Source organism: Antechinus flavipes, chromosome 2 (genome assembly GCF_016432865.1).
Source record: "Antechinus flavipes isolate AdamAnt ecotype Samford, QLD, Australia chromosome 2, AdamAnt_v2, whole genome shotgun sequence".
NCBI classification, from domain to species: domain Eukaryota; kingdom Metazoa; phylum Chordata; class Mammalia; order Dasyuromorphia; family Dasyuridae; genus Antechinus; species Antechinus flavipes.
Window position 1 is genome coordinate 22,556,420 of NC_067399.1, and position 21,554 is coordinate 22,577,973.

Consider the following 21,554-nt stretch of genomic DNA (forward strand, 5'->3'; position numbering starts at 1 on the left):
CCACAGGCCTTGTCAGAGGCCTCCTGCCAGCCCATGTCTGTGCTCGGCCACAGCCGGAGAAAACGAGGCCTCAGCTGGTTTGCGGCTCTTCCCTGCATCAAGTGCCCCGAGGGGGACAGGGCCAGACCCTGGGTCCTGGTGCCCTGAAGGCCGGGCCCGGGCTAACTGTCAGACTGGGCCGCAATGCTTGCTGGGAAGCTAAGGAGGCGCAGACATGGCGGGAGGGCCTTTGTCCCAGGGGCCGGGACTCACCGAGCCCCCAGATGCCGTCATCCCTCCGCCCTCCCCCGTCAGGGCCCCCTCTCGCCGTACCCGAGCCCATGTCCGGAGAGGGGCTCTCCGCCGAGTACGGGTCACACAGAAACTGCTCCAGTGAATGGATGGTGCACTGGCCCACCACGGGCCGCCGCCCAAACTGGCGGTTGTCGATGACCTTGATGATGATGGGCGGGCAGTACAGCTCCTCCCGAGGCAGCCGCTGTCAGGGGTGAGAGGGGGAGGACACTCAGCGATCCTCCCCTCAGTGATCCTCTCTCAGGGAGCCTCCCCTCAGTAATCCTCTCCTCAGTGATCCTCCCTCAGTGATCCTCTCTTCAGTGATCCTCCCCTCAGTGATCCTCCCTTCAGCAATCCTCCCTCAGCGATCCTCCCTTCAGCAATCCTCCCTCAGCGATCCTCCCTTCAGCGATCCTCCCTCAGTGATCCTCCCTCAGTGATCCTCTCTTCAGTGATCCTCCCCTCAGTGATCCTCCCCTCAACAATCCTCCCTTCAGCGATTCTCTCTCAGCGATCCTCCCTCAGCGATCCTCCCCTCAGTGATCCTCCCTTAACAATCTTCCCCTCAGTGATCCTCCCCTCAGTGAACCTCCCCTTAGCGATCCTCCCTCAGCAATCCTCCCTCAGCAATCCTCCCTCAGCGATCCTCCCTCAGTGATCCTCCTTAACAATCTTCCCCTCAGTGATCCTCCCCTCAGTGATCCTCTCCTCAGCGATCCTCCCCTCAGTGATCCTCCCCTAGCAATCCTCCCTCAGCGATCCTCCCTCAGCAATCCTCCCTCAGTGATCCTCCCCTCAGTGATCTTCCCTTAACAATCTTCCCCTCAGTGATCCCCCCCTCAGTGATCCTCTCCTCAGCGATCCTCCCCTCAGTGAACCTCCCCTTAGCGATCCTCCCTCAGCAATCCTCCCTCAGCAATCCTCCCTCAGCGATCCTCCCCTCAGTGATCCTCCCTTAACAATCTTCCCCTCAGTGATCCTCCCCTCAGTGATCCTCTCCTCAGCGATCCTCCCCTCAGTGATCCTCCCCTAGCAATCCTCCCTCAGCGATCCTCCCTCAGCAATCCTCCCTCAGTGATCCTCCCCTCAGTGATCTTCCCTTAACAATCTTCCCCTCAGTGATCCCCCCTCAGTGATCCTCTCCTCAGCGATCCTCCCCTCAGTGATCCTCCCCTAGCAATCCTCCCTCAGCGATCCTCCCTCAGCAATCCTCCCTCAGTGATCCTCCCCTCAGTGATCTTCCCTTAACAATCTTCCCCTCAGTGATCCCCTCCTCAGTGATCCTCCCTCAGTGATCTTCCCTTAACAATCTTCCCCTCAGTGATCCCCCCTCAGTGATCCTCTCCTCAGCGATCCTCCCCTCAGCGATCCTCCCTCAGCGATCCTCCCTCAGCAATCCTCCCCTCAGTGATCCTCCCTCAGCGATCCTCCCTCAGCGATCCTCCCCTCAGCAATCCTCCCTCAGCGATCCTCCCCTCAGTGATCTTCCCTTAACAATCCTCCCCTCAGTGATCCCCCCTCAGTGATCCTCTCCTCAGCGATCCTCCCCTCAGTGAACCTCCCCTTAGCGATCCTCCCTCAGCAATCCTCCCCTCAGCGATCCTCCCTCAGCGATCCTCCCCTCAGTGATCCTCTCCTCAGTGATCCTCCCCTCAGCGATCCTCCCTCAGCGATCCTCCCCTCAGTGATCCTCCCCTCAGCGATCCTCCCTCAGCGATCCTCCCTCAGCAATCCTCCCTCAGTGATCCTCCCCTCAGTGATCTTCCCTTAACAATCTTCCCCTCAGTGATCCCCCCTCAGTGATCCTCTCCTCAGCGATCCTCCCCTCAGTGATCCTCCCCTAGCAATCCTCCCTCAGCGATCCTCCCTCAGCAATCCTCCCTCAGTGATCCTCCCCTCAGTGATCTTCCCTTAACAATCTTCCCCTCAGTGATCCCCTCCTCAGTGATCCTCTCCTCAGCGATCCTCCCCTTAGCGATCCTCCCTCAGCGATCCTCCCTCAGCAATCCTCCCTCAGCGATCCTCCCCTCAGCAATCCTCCCTCAGCGATCCTCCCTCAGCAATCCTCCCTCAGCAATCCTCCCCTCAGTGATCCTCCCCTCAGTGATCCTCCCTCAGCAATCCTCTCCTCAGCGATCCTCCCTCAGCGATCCTCCCTCAGCGATCCTCCCTCAGCGATCCTCCCTCAGCGATCCTCCCTCAGCGATCCTCTCCTCAGCAATCCTCCCCTTAGCGATCCTCCCTCAGCAATCCTCTCCTCAGCAATCCTCCCCTTAGCGATCCTCCCTCAGCGATCCTCCCCTCAGCGTCCTCCCCAGCGCCTTCCCCGAGGGTCCCAAGTCTGGCCTGGAACAACCTCCATTCTCCACAGGTGAATGGCTACCTGGAGGCCCAACAAGGCCGGGAGCCCAACGGTCCCGGCCGGGGGCTCCTGGCGATACTTCCCAGGATAATAACGGCCTCCCTGAGGCCTGGAGGCCCACAAAGCGCTCACTAACGCCCGGTTTGATCCTCCCAAGGACCCCAGGAAGGGCACCTGACCCACAGGTAACTAAGGTTTTGCCCCAGGTCCCAGAGCCAGGCAAGTCCAAGTGGGACTGAGCAGTGAGTCCGAGGACCTCTCCCTGCCCAATCCCCAAGCGGGAAAGGCCGCGGGCCCTGGTGCCTTCTCCCACCCGGGGAGAGCCGGGGGCTCCCCGTCAGTCAGGGCCGGGGGCTCCCCGTCAGTCAGGGCTGGGGGCTCCCCATCAGTCAGGGCCGGGGGCTCCCCGTCAGTCAGGGCCGCGGGCCTGGTGCCTTCTCCCACCGCAGGGAGAGCCGGGGGCTCCCCGTCAGTCAGGGCTGGGGGCTCCCCATCAGTCAGGGCCGGGGGCTCCCCATCAGTCAGGGCCGGGGGCTCCCCGTCAGTCAGGGCCGCGGGCCTGGTGCCTTCTCCCACCGCAGGGAGAGCCGGGGGCTCCCCGTCAGTCAGGGCTGGGGGCTCCCCATCAGTCAGGGCCGGGGGCTCCCTGTCAGTCAGGGCCGCAGGCCTGGTGCTTTCTCCCCCCCGTGGGATAAGCCGGGGGCTCCCCGTCAGTCAGGGCCGCGGGGAGGAAGGACGGGCGGGGCCGGCCCTCACCACATCCATGAAGAGGGTGCTGACGTCGAAGTTGGGGTTCTTCCTGATGTTGCGGATGACGCAGGACTGCACCGCCTGCCCCCCGCACTCTATCACCAGGCTCGGGGACGTGATGCTGGCCAGCTGGAAGCTCTTCAGGTTGCGGAGGCCCCAGGCCAGGATCTGCGGGGACAGGGAGGGACAAGGGCCATGGGCGAGGACCTGGGCCCGGCCTCCCCCCGCCCCCCGCCTCCCGGGCCCCCACCCACCTCGATGGCCGTTCGCTGCAGGACAGGCTTGATGCCTTGGGGGACCATGTAGATGTTCGCCTCTCTCTGGGGAGGAGGGTATGGCAGGTCCGTGTCCCCGGTCTGCAGAAGGGGGAAGGAGGAAGGGGAGACGGAGAGATAAAGAGCGGGGAGATGGAAACACAGAGAGAGGGCAGGAAAAAAGGGAGACACAGTAAATTAAAAGGACTAAAAAAGTCATTATCGAACAGGAGCCAATGCAACCAGACGTCCTTCTGCTGCACCCCCTGCCCCGTCCGGCCCCTTGTCTCCCCCACACACCGTGTCCCAGCAGGGCCCGGCCCTTGGGGGAAGCTAATGAATCACAGCACTGATTTAGAATGAAAAGGGATGAAAGCAATGGAAAGGAGCAAACAGGGAAAGACATTTACTAGAACACATATAAATTCAACTAATCAATCCCAAAGCATTTATTAAGTGCCTACTATGTGCCAGGCACCATTCTAAGCATTTACTATATGCCGGACACTGTCCTGAGCATTGGAGCTATGAAGCACCTACTATGTGCCAGGCACTACTCTGAGTGTTAAAGATATGAAGTGCCTACTATGTGTCAGACACCATCCTGAGCATTGGAGCTATGAAGCACCTAGTATGTGTTGAACATTGTCCTGATGAGTGGAGATATGAAGTACCTACTATGTGCCAAGTACTGCTCTGAGCATTGGAGATAGGAAGCACCTACTATGTGTCAGGCACTGTCCTGAACGTTGAAAATATGAAACACCTACTATGTACCAGGCACTACTTTGAGCACTGGAGATAGGAAACACCTACTATGTGTCAGACACCATCCTGAGCATTGGAAATAGGAAGTACCTATTATGTATTGGACACCATACTGTGCATTGGAGATAGGAAGCACCTACTATGTATCAGACACCATCCTGAGCACTGGAGATAGGAAGCACCTACTATGTGTCTGACACCGTCCTGAGCACTGGAGACATGAAGCACCTACTATGTGTTGGGCACCGTCCTGAGCATTAGAGATAGGCAAAAAGTTAAAAGGAGACCCCCGTCCCTGAAGGAGCTCCCATCATCGTGAGGGAAACAACCGGGTCCCCTCAGACAGGTAAGAGTGGGGAGAAGGAAGTCTAGGAGCTTGTTGGAGCTGGGGGGGCGGGGAAGCCCCTCTGCAGAGGGTCCCAAGTCCCAAAGGGAACCAGGGAAAAGGAAGAGCACTTCAGGATCGAGTGGAGGGGGCCCAGCGGGGGCAAAGGCCCAGAGTCAGGAGACGAGGGGGGCTGGGAGCTGCAGCAGGAAGCCAGGGTGAAGAGTGCTCAGTAATGCAGCTGTGAAGGACTCTCGGGGAGGGGGGAGACGCTTCTGGAGACATTGGGGAGAAGCCAAGTCCTGCGGAGGAAGGCTCCCTGCCCCCTACTCTGTGCGTATCTGTGGGTCCAGAGCCATCTACTCGCTGGCGCCCCCTGCCGGGAGGCAGATTCCTTGTTTTTTATTTCTCTTTGTATCTTCTGGCACATAGTAGGTACTTACTAAACATTCATCGATAACAGAGCACCCAGAACACAGTAGGAGCTTAATAAATGTTGATTTAAGACGTTTTCCATTGTAGACAAAGTCTTTTTCCATCTGCCAGATCCAGAGATCATCGAATCCCACCTTCTCGGGTTACAAATAAACTGGGGCTCCGAATGTCGAAGTCACTTATCCAAAGTGAAACAGACCATAAGTGGCAGATGGATCACTTAATCAGTTAACATTTATTAGGCACTTACTGTGTGCCAGGAAGGCAGGAAATGTGGTGCAGTGCACAGAGCGCTGGGCCTGAAGTCAGGAAGACTCAACTCCCCGAGTTCAAACCCAGCCTCAGACACTTACAAGCTGTGTCATCCTGGGCAAGTCACTTATTCCCATTTGCCTCAGTTTGCTCATCTGTAAATGGACTGCAGGAGAAAATGGTGCACCTCTCCAGCACCGGGGCCAAGAAAACTCAAGATGCGGTCACAGAGTTAACCGTGACGACCAACGTGCCAGGACACGTGCCAGGCTCAGCTTGGATTCGAACCCAGATCTGACTCCGGGTTCGCAGGGCCTCCCTGAGCAGGGCTTCTGAATCAGCCCAGCCCATGCCCTGCTCCCAGACTAAAAGCATGGGATGTGGGGGAGCGGGGCAAGTCGGAGGGGGCACGTGAGACACACCCTCCCTAGTACCTCTGCTTGGGGATGCGTCATTTCTAACAAACTCTCTGACCAGATTGGGGAGGGATCCATGCCCCCACAAGACAGATGGGGAAACTGAGTCCTGGGGAAATGACCTACTCTCTCCCTTTGGGATTCTTGTACCCATTAAACAGATGGGGAAACTGAGTCTTGAGGAAAGGGCCTACTCTCTCCCTTTTGGGATTGTTGTTGCTATTAGACACTAGACAGATGGGGAAATGACTGGAAATGACTTTGCTTTGGGCTTGGGAGGTTTTTATTCCATTTTTTGTTTGTTTTGGGGGGTTGGGTAGGATTTCACACATGACCTCTGATGTCACTGGTAAGGAACTTCCTGTGTGAAAAATCTCTGCAGCCGCACAGATCAGCTACTGTTCTCCGATGGGTGGGACCAATTCTCTGAGGATGGTGATTCTCATTTAAAATCCGTATTTTATCTGTGTCCGTGGCTATGTTCTGCCCCTCCCTCCATTAGCTTGCAAGCTGCTCGGGGGCAGGAATGATTCCAGCCAGCAGCGGGCGCACAGTAGGCGCTTCATGTTTATTGGGTCGGTGTGAACTTTCCGTCCCAGATGGCTGACGGAGGGCAGGGCTTGGGTCCCACAGCTCACAGGCAGTGTCAGGGACGGGTGGGATCTGAACTCAGCCAAGTGTCCAAAGGGAGAGCTGGGCTTGGAGTCGGGAAGATCTGAGTTCAGATTCAGCTGTGTGACCCTAAGCAAGTCGCTTCACCCTGTCTGCCTCAGTTTCCTCATCTTTAGAACGGGGACAATAACGGCACCTGCCCCTGCAGTTTCCGTGTGAGTGAGTTGCGTAGCCACGACCGACTCTGGGAACCCATTTGGGGATTTCCTTCTCCAGCCCATTTTACAGACGCAGAGCCTGAGGCAGAGAGGGTGAGGTGACCTGCTCAGAGTCACGTGGCCAGGAAGCGTCTGCGGCCAGATCTGACACAGGAACATGAGTCTCGCCGACTCCAGCCCCCTGCCGAGGAGCCGGGCTGTGAGCGCTAAGTGGGATAGTGTGTGACGCCCTGAGCGCTGGCCGGGCACTCAGTAGGTGCTGCATAAATGCTCCCCCGACTCCCAGTCCGTCTCTAAGCGCAGCAGCGGCTCCTCCCGGCTGCATTTATTGGTCTGTATTTTGCGTCTCCCTCCGAGCTGGGTCTCCATCCAAGAAGGAAGCTCCCTGGCCGGCCCCTGGGGGGGGGGGGCAGCTTCTTTCCCCAATCCGGCTCCCTAGGCCCCCCTGAAGCGCCGGCTGGGCCTGGCGACCTTGCCCACTGCCCATCCTCGGGGGGCCCCTTCCTCTCACTAGCGCCCAGTGCGGTCCCGGTCTCTGACCTCTTCCACAACCCTGCATTCCCTTCCTTGGCGACCCCGAGGGTCCCACCCCCCCCCCGAACCTGCAGCACATTTAAAACCTGCCTCACCTTACAGAAGCTGCGAACCGGAGCGGGGGAGGCGGGGGGAGGAGGAGGAAGAGGAGGAGGAGGAGGGGGAGGAGGAGGAGAGGAAGGAGGAGGAGGGGGAGGAGGGCAGCGGGAGCTTGTACCGTTTGGATGAGGCCCTGGAGGAAGAGGGCAGGTGCGCACAGCTGTGGAGAGCCAGCCAGAGGGAGGAGGCAGGGAGAGAACAAGCAGAGAAGGAGGTTAGAAGGAGTGCGTGTCCCAGGGCCTCCGGGAAGCCCCCCCTTTTCTCCTGATGGGCCCCAGACGCTTCGGAGGTTCTCGAGTCCCACTCTGCAAAACCGGGCACGGACCGGAAGTCCCGGGGGAAGCGCCTCCTCGCCGGGCCCAGAGGGCGGCTCGGGTGCATCCGGGGTCACCCTGCCTTTGAGCGGACCCTGAGCCAGCCCTCTGGCCTCCAGCCGGTGTCTCGGGCCCCTCTGCCCACCTCCCTCCCAAGTGCTCCCCACGGGAAGCTTTTGGGGCTTCTCCGGCTCCGTGGAGACGGCCGCCCCCTCCCCCAGGCCAGGCTCCCTGCCCCGGACAGTCCCCTGCTCCAGAACCCCTGAGGCTCCCCAGTCCCTCCGCACAGGCCCAGCCCTGCCTGCCCCCGTGGTCTCTGCCCCGGCCAGGAGCGTGCCGTGACCTCTGCACTCTGTGCTCCGCCCCCCCCCCCCTCCTGCTACAAGACTGAGCGCTCACTGTGGGCACAGACACACAAAGGGGGGTCGCCTGCCCTGAAGGGGCTCGCGCTCCCCGTGAATGCGGGAGAGTAACAGAGAAGGGAAAGAGCGGGAAATCTTCCCTGGGCCCCGAAGGGCGCCGGCATTCGCTGGGCCCGGAGAAAGAAGTCGGCCTCTTTGTCTGTGACCGAGACCCCCGGAAGGGGAGGGACGCTCCGAGGGAGCCGGGCCGGCCTGGGAAGGGCTCGGGGGCACAGCCGGGGACCCCGGGAGCCTGAGGACTTCCCAGGCAGGTTGGGAAGTGGGGAACACCCGGGCTCTTTGCCAGGAAAGCCCCCGATGGGTCACAAGGTGCAAGCAGCCGTGTCCGAGAGACCGGGGTCCCCTCTGTGGCCTTTAACCCTAACTGGCGGCCGTGTCCACCCTGCTGGGGGCAGCCGGAGCTGGCGAGGGGAAGGGGGCGACCCCGCTTAGTTCCGGTCCCGAGGACCTGGGCCCCAGGCTGGACGTGAGGGACGGACGCCAACCCCCCTTTGCCTTGGGTCAGAAAGATTTCCTAACCAGGGGAATGACTCAAACACGGGACAGAGCATCTTCTTCCCCGATCCCTGAGGCGATGGGGGTGAGCGACTTGCCCAGGGCCACACAGCGAGTGACCAGTAAGTGTCTGAGGCTGGACCTGAGCTCGGGACCTCCTGACTTCAGGGCCAGTTCTCTAACCACCGAGCCACCCCCCAGCAGAGAGAGACTCCCTCATCTCGGCAGGACCGTCAGCGGCCACGAGGTGACTGGCGCTAGTGACGAGCTGGCGTCGGGAGCTCGCCCCAGTCACTTAGTGGCTCCGGACTCCGAGCCAGTCCCTTCGTCTTTCTGTGCCTCAGTTTCCTTATCTGTAAAATGGGGAAATAACCACCCATACTCCCACAGGGCACAAAAAGGAAATAGAATTTCCGCAGGACCGGGAGAGCACTGGCTCGCATCTGTCTGCCGAGCACGGGAGGTGTGCGGAGTTCTTCACAGACACGGCCTTGCTTTCGCTTTTGAGTCTAGACAAACGACAGACAACAACCCGGTCCCTGAGGTGGAGGGTCCCAGCTCTGAGTGCGAATCAGGAAGATTGAGCAATCAGCTCTCACAGCCAGACAAACTCCAGGACCACCTAGTGCGCTGCTCTTGTTTCGCGGGGGAGGAAACTGAGGGGCCAAAAGTGAGCTCGTGGGGCCCCAGATCCAGAACCGAAAGGCTCTGGGGGATACTTTCTTCTAACCCTGCGGGTGAGGAACCTAAGATCTGCTGCCCTCCCTGAGCCCACCCGGGTACAAGGGAGAGGAAGTAAGGTCTGGACCCATTGTTCTAATTCAAATCAGCCTCAGACCCTCACCGTGGGCAAGCCACTTCCCTGCCTGCCTCAGTTTCCCCAGCTGTAAGATGAGCTGGAGAAAAAAATGGCCGACGGCTCCAGCATCTGCCAGGAAAACCCCGACTGGGGTCGTGGAGAGTCAGACGTGACGAAAACAACCTGTCGTCCAGCCCGGCCACTGCCTGGCGCCGCCTCGGGGCGGGCCGGAGGGCCAGAGGGGCCACCACCAGAGCGGGCAGGGCCTGGTCTAAGCAACAGAGGCCAGAGACCGCCACCGTCTGTCCCCATCGCGCTCCCAGGGCTCATTAGGGAAAACATGTTGCTCTAATTACACTTCCCAGCAAAAACATTGTTTTAAATGAAAGCCAGGGCTGGGGCGGGGGGCGGTTCTGGGGGAGGATTCGGTAACTTATAAAATAAATTGCCCCCTTTCTGGTGAAGTTGGGGTGGGGGACACAGGTAGAGCAGCTCCTGGCAACTTCCCGAAAGCCAAGGCTCGTTCCCACTCCCGACTCGGGGGAGACGGTCCCAGTGGGCCTTTGTCTGGCCCCCGCCCCTCCTCCCCACCCGCAGCAGGCAGAGGGAGAAGGGGGGTCGCTCCCGCCATCAGAGCAAGCCCTTAGAGTGGAACCAAGGCCGACGGCAGCTGCCCTGCCTGGCGCTTTCGCCCACGGGAGCCGGACGCGGGGGGCTGGACCTTGGCTCGGGCCACCTGGCTGCAGGCCCCGAGACAGGGTCCCCTCCCTTTCCACACCCTGGAATGAGAGCAAGGGGCCTCCTCCCCCCACGTCAGGCCCCTTCCCAGCCCACACTCGGAGTCTGTTCCCCCTGGTCATGGCGCCCTGCTTTTGTTTTCTGAACAAAGGAGAGATGGAGAATGAGGGCAGAGAAGAGGGGAGGGGGCAGCCGGGAAAGAGACAAAGAAGCAGCCTTTAGTGCTAGAGAATGTAAGGGGCAGCTCAGGCCCCTCTGGGGACAGCCCGGGGTCCACCCCTAACGCTGCTACCTGCGGAATGCTGGGGGGGTCACAGCCCGCTAGGTCTTAGCTTCCTTCCTCGTCCTAGACTAGAGCTGAGAAGCGACCTTCAAGGTCGTCAGCCACCATCTTCAATTTACAGATCGGGAAACTGAGGCCCCAGAAGGGAAGTAGGGCAAGGAGAGCACAGCGTAAGAGCTTTCAATGGGAGAGACTTTAAGTTATCTAGTCCAATCCTATCATTGAAGAGATCAGGAAACTGAGGCCCCAGAAGGGGAGTAGGAAGAGGAAATCATAGAATAAGAGCTTTCAAGCTGGGAGGATAAGTAAAAGTCATTCAGTCCAATTCTTTCATTGAACAGATCAGGGAACTGAGAAGCTCCTTCTCTGTCCTGACTTCCCAGAGATCAATCAGGTGAGCAGCCAAGTCGGAGCTCCTGACCCCAGCTCCCTCGATTGCAGCTTTTTACCTTGTATCGGGCACGTGGGGAGGGCCTACATTTCGTGGACGGGGCGCCCGGTGGGCAGAGCGCTGCGTCTGAAGCCAAGGAGACTCACGCGTTCAAACCCGGCTCAGACACCGACTAGCTGCGTGACTCTGGCAGTGCCTCAGTTTCCCCATCTGCCCAACGAGCCGGAGAAGGAAACGGCCACCACGCCGGTGCCCTTGCCAAGAAAACCCCAAAGAGAGTCACCCAAAGTTGAACGTGACTGAAAATTGACTAAACAGCAAAAACCAAACCCCAGCCTGGGACGAGGCGACCTGGGTGAGAATTTGGAGAACGGCTTAACGGGGAAACAGAAAACATGAAAGGAAGATGAAACAAAGCCAGGAGGCAGGAGGAGATCAGACTGGGGAGGGCCTTCGATGCCAGCCTGAGCCTCGTGCCCAGAGGCAGCGGGCAGCAGGACATGGGCAGACGTGAACTTGCCACAAGGTTACTGGGTCTGTTGTGTGGAGGGCAAAGTGGAGAGCAGAGAGCCTGAGTCAGACCAGGAGAGTGACCCGGAAATGGCACAACAGACACAGCATAAAGCGAGTGTTTCCAGAGCCAGGCTCCTGGGGCAAGAGATGCGTCAAAGCAGCTTCTCCCACAAACACTCAGCACCGGGCTCTGTCCAGCCCAGAAAGGCCCTGAGGCTGGAGGAAGGAGGCGGGATCCATCCTAGGTAAGTTCTCTGGTCAGGAAGACCATCCCCCGAAGTGGAACATCACAAGGCAGAGCATTTCGGAAAGGGCCTCAAGCATCACTTAGCCCAAGAGCCCCCTTAGAGCAACAAGTGATCACCCCCCCTTTGATTAAAGACCTCCATTGGGACTTCGCTCTTCTCAGCAACACAAAGGTCCCAGACAACTCTGAAGGACTAGGATGAAAACCGCCGTCCATCCCCAGAGAAAGAACTGATGGGGTTTGAATACAAAACGAAGCCTCCTTTTGTTGTTTTTTTTTTTTTTGTCTTTCTTGAAAGTTTTTTGTTGGGGGGGAGGGTAGAAAAATGTTTTGCACTTGTATAACATATTGAATTGTTTGCTTTCTCAATGGTGGGGGGGGGAAGAAGACAGAGAATTTGGAACTCAAAGTTTTAAAAACAAATGTTAACTGTCTTTACATATAACTGGGGAAAATAAAATGCTAACTTTAAAAAAGAAAGGCCTCCATTGAAAGGGAAACTCACAGTTTTCCACTACGGAACAACACTCGGAGCCCGGAAGTTTCTCTTTAGGAAATGTTTGCAACTCCTACCTAATATTTCAAGTTCTTCCCTCTGGGGACAAGAAGAATTAACCTAACCCTTTTCCCATAATGGCCCCTCCAATACTGGAAGACAGCCATTAGCTCTCACTTCTCAGGTCTTTTCTCCTCCAGTTCCTTCAAACGGTGCTCCTAAGGCACAGCAGCAAGGCTTGAGCCACCTTCCCGCCCTTCCCTGGACACTCCATTTATCAACTTCATCCCTAAAACGTGGCGCCACAACCGAACACCCTCCCCGGATCACACATCCCCAGCTGCCTTTCGGCCAGTAGCATTTCCAACGCGACACGTCCAGGCCTGAACCCATTTTCTCTCTGACACACGCGATGTTCGGGTTCTTCAACTTTCCGTTATTTTCAAGGACGCCAGGGAGGCTCCCAGCGTCGGCAGCACCTCCGGCTCCTCCCTTGCTCTCAGCCACATTTCTGGCCTGTTGGCGATTGTCATTTCTGCCTTCGCCGCATCAGTCACACGCGCCCCCTTCTCCACACGCACACGACCATCACCCCAGTTCTGACCTTCCCCGACCGTTATGGCTGGGCTTGCCTCCAATTTCCTCGTTCCACTAAACACAGAGCTTGGCCCACAGGAGTCCCTTAATAAAGGAGTCCCGACGACCATGTAAACCTCCTCCCAGTCCCGACAGCCATCCCCGTTCCCTCGCTCCCTCGCTCTCTCCCCACGCCCTCTGTGTTCCAGCTCTTCTCCTCCACATCCTCCTCATCACCGGTCGGAGAAAGCCATCCTTCCTCCTCCGGGAAGCTGCTCCTACCCACACGACTCCCGAACTCGGCAAGGGGAACCACCCCCTGCGGCCGGTGGTTTGGTGTCATTCTGCAGCTTTCTAGTCGTAGGAGGGGGTCCCTGGTCTGGGAGTTTCTTGAGGTCGGGGCATTATCTCCCCCTTCTCTTATTCCTCCAACAATACGGAACCCGGGCGAATCATAGGGAAGATACCATGCCCAACCCCTGCTCCCAAGGGGCTCACGTAACCAATGCAGCCCAACTCACCTCGTCCAGCACGCTGGAGATGTCATTCGGCTGGGGCGTGCGGTTAGTTTATTCCAGGATTTTCAGGAAAGGAAGAAATAGGAAATCAAGAAAAAAAAAAATACATCCCTCATTAATAATCATGAATATTCATGGACCGCTTTAGATTGCTTGTGACAAGCTTCACAGCCGTGATTTCCTCTGAATCTTGGGACAATCATTTGGAGTGGGGTTAGAAGAGCTAAAGACTCGCAGCTTGACTGAAGTCTTGACACATATGCCCACTTAGGTTAGATTAAAGAAGTAAGTTCCTGATCTTTAAAAGAAAGAGACATTGGCTGAGGCTACCAAGGCTAAGGGATGAGGGTGACCAGTATCACGCTCTTGCCTTCTATAACCGCCCTGGACGGGCTAGAGCCAACGCTCTCTGAGTGTTCTAGGTCAACAAAGGCCCTTGAACTTAAGATTTTGTAAATGCTGAAAGAAAAGGAAGAAAAGAGAACTAACTAGACAGAAACTATAGAAAAACATGCAGGAAAATACTAAAAAAAAAATGGATTTGGGATCTGAAAACTAAAGCGCATATCCCAGCTCCATCCCTCACTAACTGTTCCCTAAGTAATCTGGGACATGTCACTTAACCTCCTTGGGCCTCAGTTTTCTTGTCTGTAAAATGGTGACAATAGTATTCACACAGTTACCCATTACAAAGGCGTATCATAAGGAAAGAACTTTGTAAAGCAGAAAATGCAGCCACACATATTCCTTAAACGTGTGCCCCTTTCTGAGTGATCACTGCCCATCTGTGTTCCCATCAGGTATGCTTTTTTTGTTCCTTAGGGGGTATCCTCTTCTCCACTAACAGAGTCACATTCTGCAGCAGAATGTACAAGTCTGTTCATGGGGGAATTTTTCTCACTGTTTGATGTATCTTTTTGTTTGGTTTAGTTTGGGTTTTTTTGCTGAGGCAATGGGGGTTAAGTGACTTGCCCAGGGTCACACAGCTAGAAGTGTTAAGTGTCTGAGAGCAAATTTGAACTCAGATCCTCCTGACTTCAGGACTGGTGCTCTATCCACTGCGCTACCCCCTTAAGTATCTTTAAATGAGTGTATTCTCTAGTTGGCTTAGTAAAAGAACCGCACTTAATGGGAGCTCAGAAAATACGGGTTTCAGTGGCTGGTGATACACCAGGTTCCTTATACTTGAGGCAGTTATTCTGGAGGTTCCTAGTAATATAACATTAATGATAATGATATTGATAGTAGCAACAACAACAATAATTAGGAAGACAGACTCCTCCAATAAGCCAAGCTAGAATGACCTGGCTGAGAAAAGCATTGAATCCCAAATGGTGTTTGATGGAGGCTCATTTGCTGAGCTGGATGTGACAGGATTCTGCGACTCCTCTGTCCTTAGCCTGTCACCCAGAACGGAGCCAAGAAAGAACTTCTGGGCTTTCCTGATGTCTTGGCTGAAGGAGTAGCCCTACTGACTCAGTGCTCAGGAAGGTGACAAGACCTAAAAGGGTTGTGGCCCTGAGGCAGCAGTCCTAAGAAAATAAACTTGGGGCTTTTGAATAGTAACAGCCTTTCCTGGCCAATATCTGCTAAGGTTTTATGGAGACATATTCATATTCTCTCTCTCTCTCTCTCTCTCTCTCTCTCTCTCTCTCTCTCTCTCTCTCTTTCTCTCTCTCTCTCTTTCTCTCTCTCTCTTTAATTTTTTTCTCAATTCATATAAGCAAAAATTGTTGGAAAGCAGAAAAAGTACAGGGCCTACCTCGAAACCAGGGATATGGTGAATCGCCGGCTATGGGAAAAAGGAGAAAAAAATGTCACTCCTATTCATTCCATAATCTGAAGCTATTAGATGCTTCTCCCAATTTCACTCCTCCAGGGAAATCTTTCCACCAACTTCCACATAAGAATCCTCTCTACTAAGTTATTTATCTGACCTTCTTCAAAATGCTACTCAGAAAACACTTCCTCCCAGAAGCCTTCCCTGATAAGGTCCATCTAGCTGCAACATAATCCCCTTTCCCAACTGAGAGGAAGCAATCAGGATTTAAGCCCCTGGCTATCTCAACAGATCCAGTCAACATAGAGCATCTTAGATAGATCTTAGATCCAGGATCTTGCCTAGTGCTCTTTTGTTCTCCCCTGGCCGATGTCTCACCTTCTCCCTCTGGATGAGTTCAAAGGCTGCAAGAAGCTCTCCAGCAGGTCGGCCTCCCCTCACAATTGGGAACCACGTCAGCCTCGGCGCCTGCTGCAGACTCGGTCGGCAGATGCAGCGCCCCAGGTACTCATCGGCACCCTACGGTAAACACGGAGGAAACCAGCATCACAAGCCGTGCCGAGTCATTGAAAAACAAGGCAGAGCGGCAAATCCCCTGCTCTCAGCACTAAGGTAGGCCACGAGGGAAGCAGGACGTTGCACACGTTGTCAAATACTGTCACTGGAGGAGCTGGTTCTTAACTATTTTTCCTTATTATAGGGACAGCTCAATTCTAAGGTGGAGGCAGGGTTTGGTAAGAAGATATATCCAGAAATGACAGAATTATCTCATCTGATCCTCATAACAACAACCCTGGGAGGTAGATGCCAGGCCCCATTTTTAAAATGAGAAAACGGAAGCTGAGAGGCAAAGCGATTTGCCCCAAGCCAGAAGCAAGTCCCCTTGACTCTATAAACTATACCAGACTGCTTCCTTCCAAATTATGAGGACCACTTCATGCTGCTCTGGGCTTCAGACCTTTGGGTGGGGTGGAGGAACCAGAGGGAGGTGTACTCACATAAGTATCGTGATCGTACAACTCCACCACGATACTGGGGGGGTTCTCTGCGACAGTCTTGGGGTCCCCAAAGATCTCAATTTCGTAGAAGATGAGTGTCTGGTCCCAAGTGGGATTCAGTGTATTCTTCACCACCACTGTCTTCTGGCTTTGATGGAGGAAGGACACTATGGCATAAGGGTCTATGTTGAGCAGGAAAAAAAGAAGAGACAGGTCAGAGTTGTGAGAAAGCAAACTCTGACTCATGGTGGAAATGAGTTAACCCATGTTCCAGGATTTATGAAAGAGAGCCTGGCGAAGCAGGTGGGGTGATCACCTGAGCCAGGTCACTGGGCTCGGGATCTGCCAATCATCTGTGCTAATGAAGGGCAGACTCAAGGTATCCCTTGCAGAGGACATCAGAAGTCAAAGAGAGGTCCTGCAGTGACCCCAACTATGAAATGGGGGGAAGATTCAGATTCTGGTCCTTGGAAATATCTGATGTGTAACAGAGAGAATCCAGGATGAGGCCAGAACTAGGATGGGTGATCCATCAAGCAACTGCCCCCAAGACATTTTTCCCACAGCATTTTTCTTCCAAGTACAACTTACTTCCTCCCCTACTGTATGCCCATATCTATCGCCTCCCCTTCCCTTCTTCTTCCCAAGGGAAGAGGATTCAGAAATAAGAATAGAGGTCAGTGTCTCTGGGAGACAGGCCACCAACTCACTGGTACTGTGCACCAATCTAGGGCACGCATCACCACCCAAATCCTGTTCAACTAAATGTACCCAAGAGTTCCTAGTTGTAATTCTGTGGGAGGATACTGATACAAGCCACCAAATCCCAGATTGGCTTCCAGAAGCATAGCTGAGAGAAAGTAAGCATTTATTAAGCACCAACTATGTGCCAAATTCTGAAAACAGAAGTACAAAAAGTTTTGCACATTAGCCCCTCCACTTCAGAAGCAGAACCCAACTTTAACAGAAAGTTAAAATTCAAGAAATAGACTAGGAAAATGAACAGACGACAACAACAACAAACAATCTGATTGTAGAAAGTCACCATGATGACAGGGAAGATCAAACTGCAAACTCATAAAAAAACAACAATGTCAAAAGAGTTATATCCAAAGCCTCAAAGAAAATAATGAATTGGTCTCAGGCCTCCAAAAAATACTTCATAGAAGAGCTCAGAAAGGATTTTAAAAATCAAATAAGAGATATAGCAGAAAAATTAGAATGATACAAAATAATCATGAAAACAAAGTCAACAGTTTGGTCAAGGAGACACAAAAATATACTGAAAAAAATAAAAATAGGTCAAATGGTAAAAGAGGCAGAAAAATCCATAAGCATCCCTCAAAAAGCTTAATTAGCCAAATAGAAAAGGAGGTACAAAAGCTTCTTAAAGAAAATGATTTCTTAAAAATTAGAACTGGGCAAGTGAAAACTAATGATTCCATGAGACATCAAGAAATAACAAAACAAAATCATGAAAAAAATATTAGAAAATGTGTCATATCTCATTGGATAAACGACTGATCTGGAAAATAGATCAAAGAGAGATCATCTTTAAATTATTGAACTATTTAAAAGTCATGATCCAAAAAAAAAGTCTAGATATTATATTTCAATAAATGATCAAGGAAAGTTGTCCTGATATCCTAAACAGAGAATAGAAATTGAAAGAGTCCACCAATCACCTCCTGAAAGAGATCCCAAAATGAAAACTCCCATAAATACTATAGCCAAATCACAGAGCTCAAGGACAAGGAGAAAATATTGTAAGCAGACAGAAAGAAACAATACAAATATCGTGGAATCGCAGTAAAGATAACGCAAGATTTGGCAGCTTCTATATCAACGGAGAGGAGGGCTTAGGATGTGATATTCCAGAAGCCAAAAGAGCTAGGATTACAGCCCAGAATAATTTTCCAGCAAACTGAATATAATCTTTCAGGGGAAAAGGGATATTTAATGAAATAGAGGATTTCCAAACATTTCTGATGAAAGGACCAGAGCTAAAAATATTTAGCTTTCAAAAATTCTCAAAAGAAGCATACAAAGATAAACAGAAAAAAGAAAAAGGTTAAAAAGTTTATATTCAAAAAGCAAATAAAATGAAAAGTCTACATTCCTACATGGAAAGATAATACTTGTAACATTTAAACACTTTCTCATTATAAGGGCAATTAGAATGAATATACATAAACAGAGGGCATGGATATGAGTTGACTCTGATTGGGATGATTATCTAAAAAAATAAAATTAAGGGGTGAGAAAAAAAGATGTGCTGGGAGAAGGAAAGGAGGTGGTAGTTGATAAATTCTCACATAAAAGAGCTACAAAAGAACTTTACAGTTGAGGGGAAGATAGAAGTGGCAGTTAGGTATAGAAATTTATCTTACCCTCCAAGGAACTAGAAAGGGAAGGGGGTAGGATGTAACAAAGAGTGGACTGAGACATGGTACAGAGAATCCCCCAACTAATAAATGGTCAAAAAGTATGAATTAGTAGATTTCTGATGAAGAAATCAAAGCTATCTATAGTCATATGGGGAAAAAAATTTAATGCACTAAATTATTATTGATTAAAGAATTGAAAATGAAAACAATTCTGAGGTATCTATCTCCTAACCATCAGATTGGCTAATAAGACAGAAAAGGAAAATGACAAATATTGGAGGAAATATGAAAAATAAGAACACTGATGCATTATTGGTAGAATTAAGAACAGATACAATCATTCTGTAGAGTGATTTGGAACTACGCCCAGAAAGATATAAAATTGGGTGTACCTTTTGATCCAGCAATACCACTAGTAGGTCTGTATTCCAAAGCGATTTTTTTTTTTTTAAAGGAAAAGAAAAAGGACCTATTTGTACAAAAATTCAAAGCAGCTCTTTTTGTGGTGGAAAAGAATTAGAAATTGAGAGATTTGCATCAATTGGAGAATAGCTGAATAAATTGTGGTATAGAAATGTAATGGAATATTATTGGGCTTTAAGAAATAATAAGCAGGATGCTTTCAGAAAAATCTGGAAAGACTTCCATGAATTGATGAAAAGTGAAGGGAGCAGAACCAGGAGAACATTTATTTATACAGTAATAATAGTGTAAGATGATTAAGAGGGATTGACTTAGCTATTCTCAGAAATGCAATCTCCAAAACAATTCTGAAAGATTTCTGAAGAAGGATGCTCTCCATCTCCAGAGAAAGAATTGATGGAGTCTGAATGGAAATCAAAGCATTCTTTTATTAAAAAAAAAAAAAAAAACAAACAACAACAACAACCTTATTATCCTCGGGGCTTTTGGGCCTGTATCTGCTTTAACTACATGACTACTACGGAGATATGTTTTGCATGATTGCACATGTAGAATCCCTATCAAATTGCTTTCTTTCTCAATGAAGAGGAAGGAGGAAGAGAAAGAAATTAGAACTCAAATTTTTAAAAAAGAAAACATGTTAAAAACTGTTCTTACAACGAATTAGAACAAATGAAGTCATGGTTAAATGAGTCCGCTATTATCTCATCTGACGTCACAACCGCCTGAGGGGGAGGCGCTACTATAGAGGTAGAGAGGGCTGAGCGACGCGCTTCGCGCCCCAGAAGCAGAATTGGAACTCGGGCTTCCATTCTAAGCCCCGCCTCTGTTCCCTAGCGGGCTACCCATGGACCTCCCTATGTCCGTGCTTAGCACTAGCAGGCTTCCGGGGAGAAGGAGGACCGGAAAAGCTAGTTAACGGACCCCTGAAGGGGAAAAGGCGGGACCGACTCTTTCCAAGGCCAGACCCTCGGGCCGGCCCTTCCCTACCCAAGGCTCACACACGCCGACGCATGCGTATGCAGAAGCACGCGCGCCAGCCCTCACAGCAGGGCGCACGCACACGTGCGCACGCCCACTCGCACCTCCCCTCCCCCCCCCGGCGCACGTGCAGCGAGCGTGCGCCTGCACGCACGCACACGGCGGGGAGCCCCCAGCGCGGGCTGCGGCAGCAGCTGGACCGAGGCCCTTCCCCGGCTCCCCCTGGCCCGGCCCGGCGGCGTCTGCGCTTAATGAAGGCTCGTCTGGCCGTGATATCATCGGCTCGGGGCTCGGCGGAGAGCCTCTGCCCGATTCCAGGAAGGGAAGGGAGCCCACGGTGGGATAAATAGAGCCACAGTCTATTACGGGCCGCCCCGCCAAAAAGCCCCTTTTGTTCCCGACCCCCCCCAGCTCCCCACGCTTTATTTTTATAAGCGGGAGGCCCCCAACCCCGCCAGCCTTCCCACAAAGACCACAATTGGGCATTGTAGCTGGGCGGACCGGCTGCCGTCGGGCCCCCACCCCGAGGCCCCTCCAGCCGCCCCGCGGGCCGGGCCGAGAGCGGAACGCAGCTTCTCTAACCCACACGCACAAGCACGCACGCCTGCCGGGGGGGGGGGGGGGGGGGGGGGTAGCGGGCGCGCGCACAACAAAGGCATTGTGGCCGGCAGACACTGGGGCATTGTTCCCGCCCGCCTGGGCCCCCAGGTGTGCGGAGGGGGGAGGAGACCCCCCGGACAACAACCCCCTCCCTCCAGGAGGAAGGCTGCCGGCCTGGCGGAACTGCGAGAACCCCCCAGGCAGGAGACCCGGGCTCAGACTGACTACCGCTAACCAGCAGGCTTCTGGGCCCCAGTCGGCCACTAAACCGGACAAAGCGCCTACTATGTGCCGGGCTCTGCGCTAAGTGCCAGGGTGGTTGCAGGGAACGTGCATCACCTTCCTATCACCCGCGTGACACAGGAAGCAGTGTCTGTGCCTCAGTGTCGCCCAATGTAAAAGGAAGGGCTGAGCCTCAGTTACCCCCAAAACAAAGGGGTGAGCCTCAGTTTCTCCCCCACACCAAAGGGGGTAGCCTCAGTCCCCCCCCAAACCAAAGGGGGGAGCCTCAGTTCCCCCCAAAACAAAGGGGTGAGCCTCAGTTTTCCCCCAAACCAAAGGGGGGAGCCTCAGTTCCCCCCCAAAACAAAGGGGTGAGCCTCAGTTCCCCCCCAAAACAAAGGGGGAGCCTCAGTTCCCCCCCAAAACAAAGGGGTGAGCCTCAGTTTTCCCCCAAACCAAAGGGGTGAGCCTCAGTTTCCCCCCAAAACAAAGGGGTGAGCCTCAGTTTCTCCCCCAAAACAAAGGGGTGAGCCTCAGTTTCCCCAAAAAACCAAAGGGAGTAGCCTCAGTTCCCCCCCAAAACAAAGGGGTGAGCCTCAGTTCCCCCCCAAAACAAAGGGGTGAGCCTCAGTTCCCCCCAAAACAAAGGGGTGAGCCTCAGTTTCCCCCAACATAAAACGATGGGCTGAGCCTCAGTTTCCCCCAACATAAAACGATGGGCTGAGCCTCAGTTTCCCCCAATGTAAAATGAAGGGGTGAGCCTCAGTTTCCCATATGTTCTCAAACATAAAACGAAGGGGTGATGTCTTGTTCCTATGACCCCCAATGCCCAAGAGAAATGCAAGCTATTCTTTTTCTTTGGAAAAAGCAGGAAAGGGCCTGAGAGAGGAGGGAGGGGAGGAGGGAGAGACAAGAGTGAGAAGGCCTCCAGGCTGCCTTGGGTCTCCCCTGGCCCGGTGATGGCCAGCATCCCCTCTCAGAACCAGCCCCTGCCGAGCTGCCTGGGCCCGCACCTCTCTCCCCCCCCCCCCTTCTCTTCCCCTCCTCCTGTGTGGCTTTGGGTCCTTAAC

The 21,554-nt window shown here is 53.4% G+C and overlaps 1 protein-coding gene across 22 annotated transcripts in view; it reads right to left on the minus strand.

Annotated features, from left to right (window-relative positions):
- DYSF (dysferlin) overlaps window positions 1-21,554 on the minus strand; it is a 225,227-nt gene that overhangs the window by 50,078 nt on the left and 153,595 nt on the right. For 15 of the 22 annotated variants that reach the window (XM_051974304.1, XM_051974297.1, XM_051974294.1 and 12 more), the window contains 7 exons: window positions 15,872-16,053; window positions 15,252-15,392; window positions 14,856-14,885; window positions 13,097-13,126; window positions 3,643-3,744; window positions 3,395-3,556; window positions 313-478 (listed from right to left, as the gene is read on the minus strand). In XM_051974304.1, coding sequence (XP_051830264.1) covers window positions 313-478; window positions 3,395-3,556; window positions 3,643-3,744; window positions 13,097-13,126; window positions 14,856-14,885; window positions 15,252-15,392; window positions 15,872-16,053 — 813 coding nt within the window. Of the gene's footprint in view, window positions 1-312; window positions 479-3,394; window positions 3,557-3,642; window positions 3,745-7,419; window positions 7,462-13,096; window positions 13,127-14,855; window positions 14,886-15,251; window positions 15,393-15,871; window positions 16,054-21,554 lie in introns of all 22 variants that reach the window. The other 7 variants (XM_051974284.1, XM_051974291.1, XM_051974289.1 and 4 more) reach the window with 1 other exon arrangement.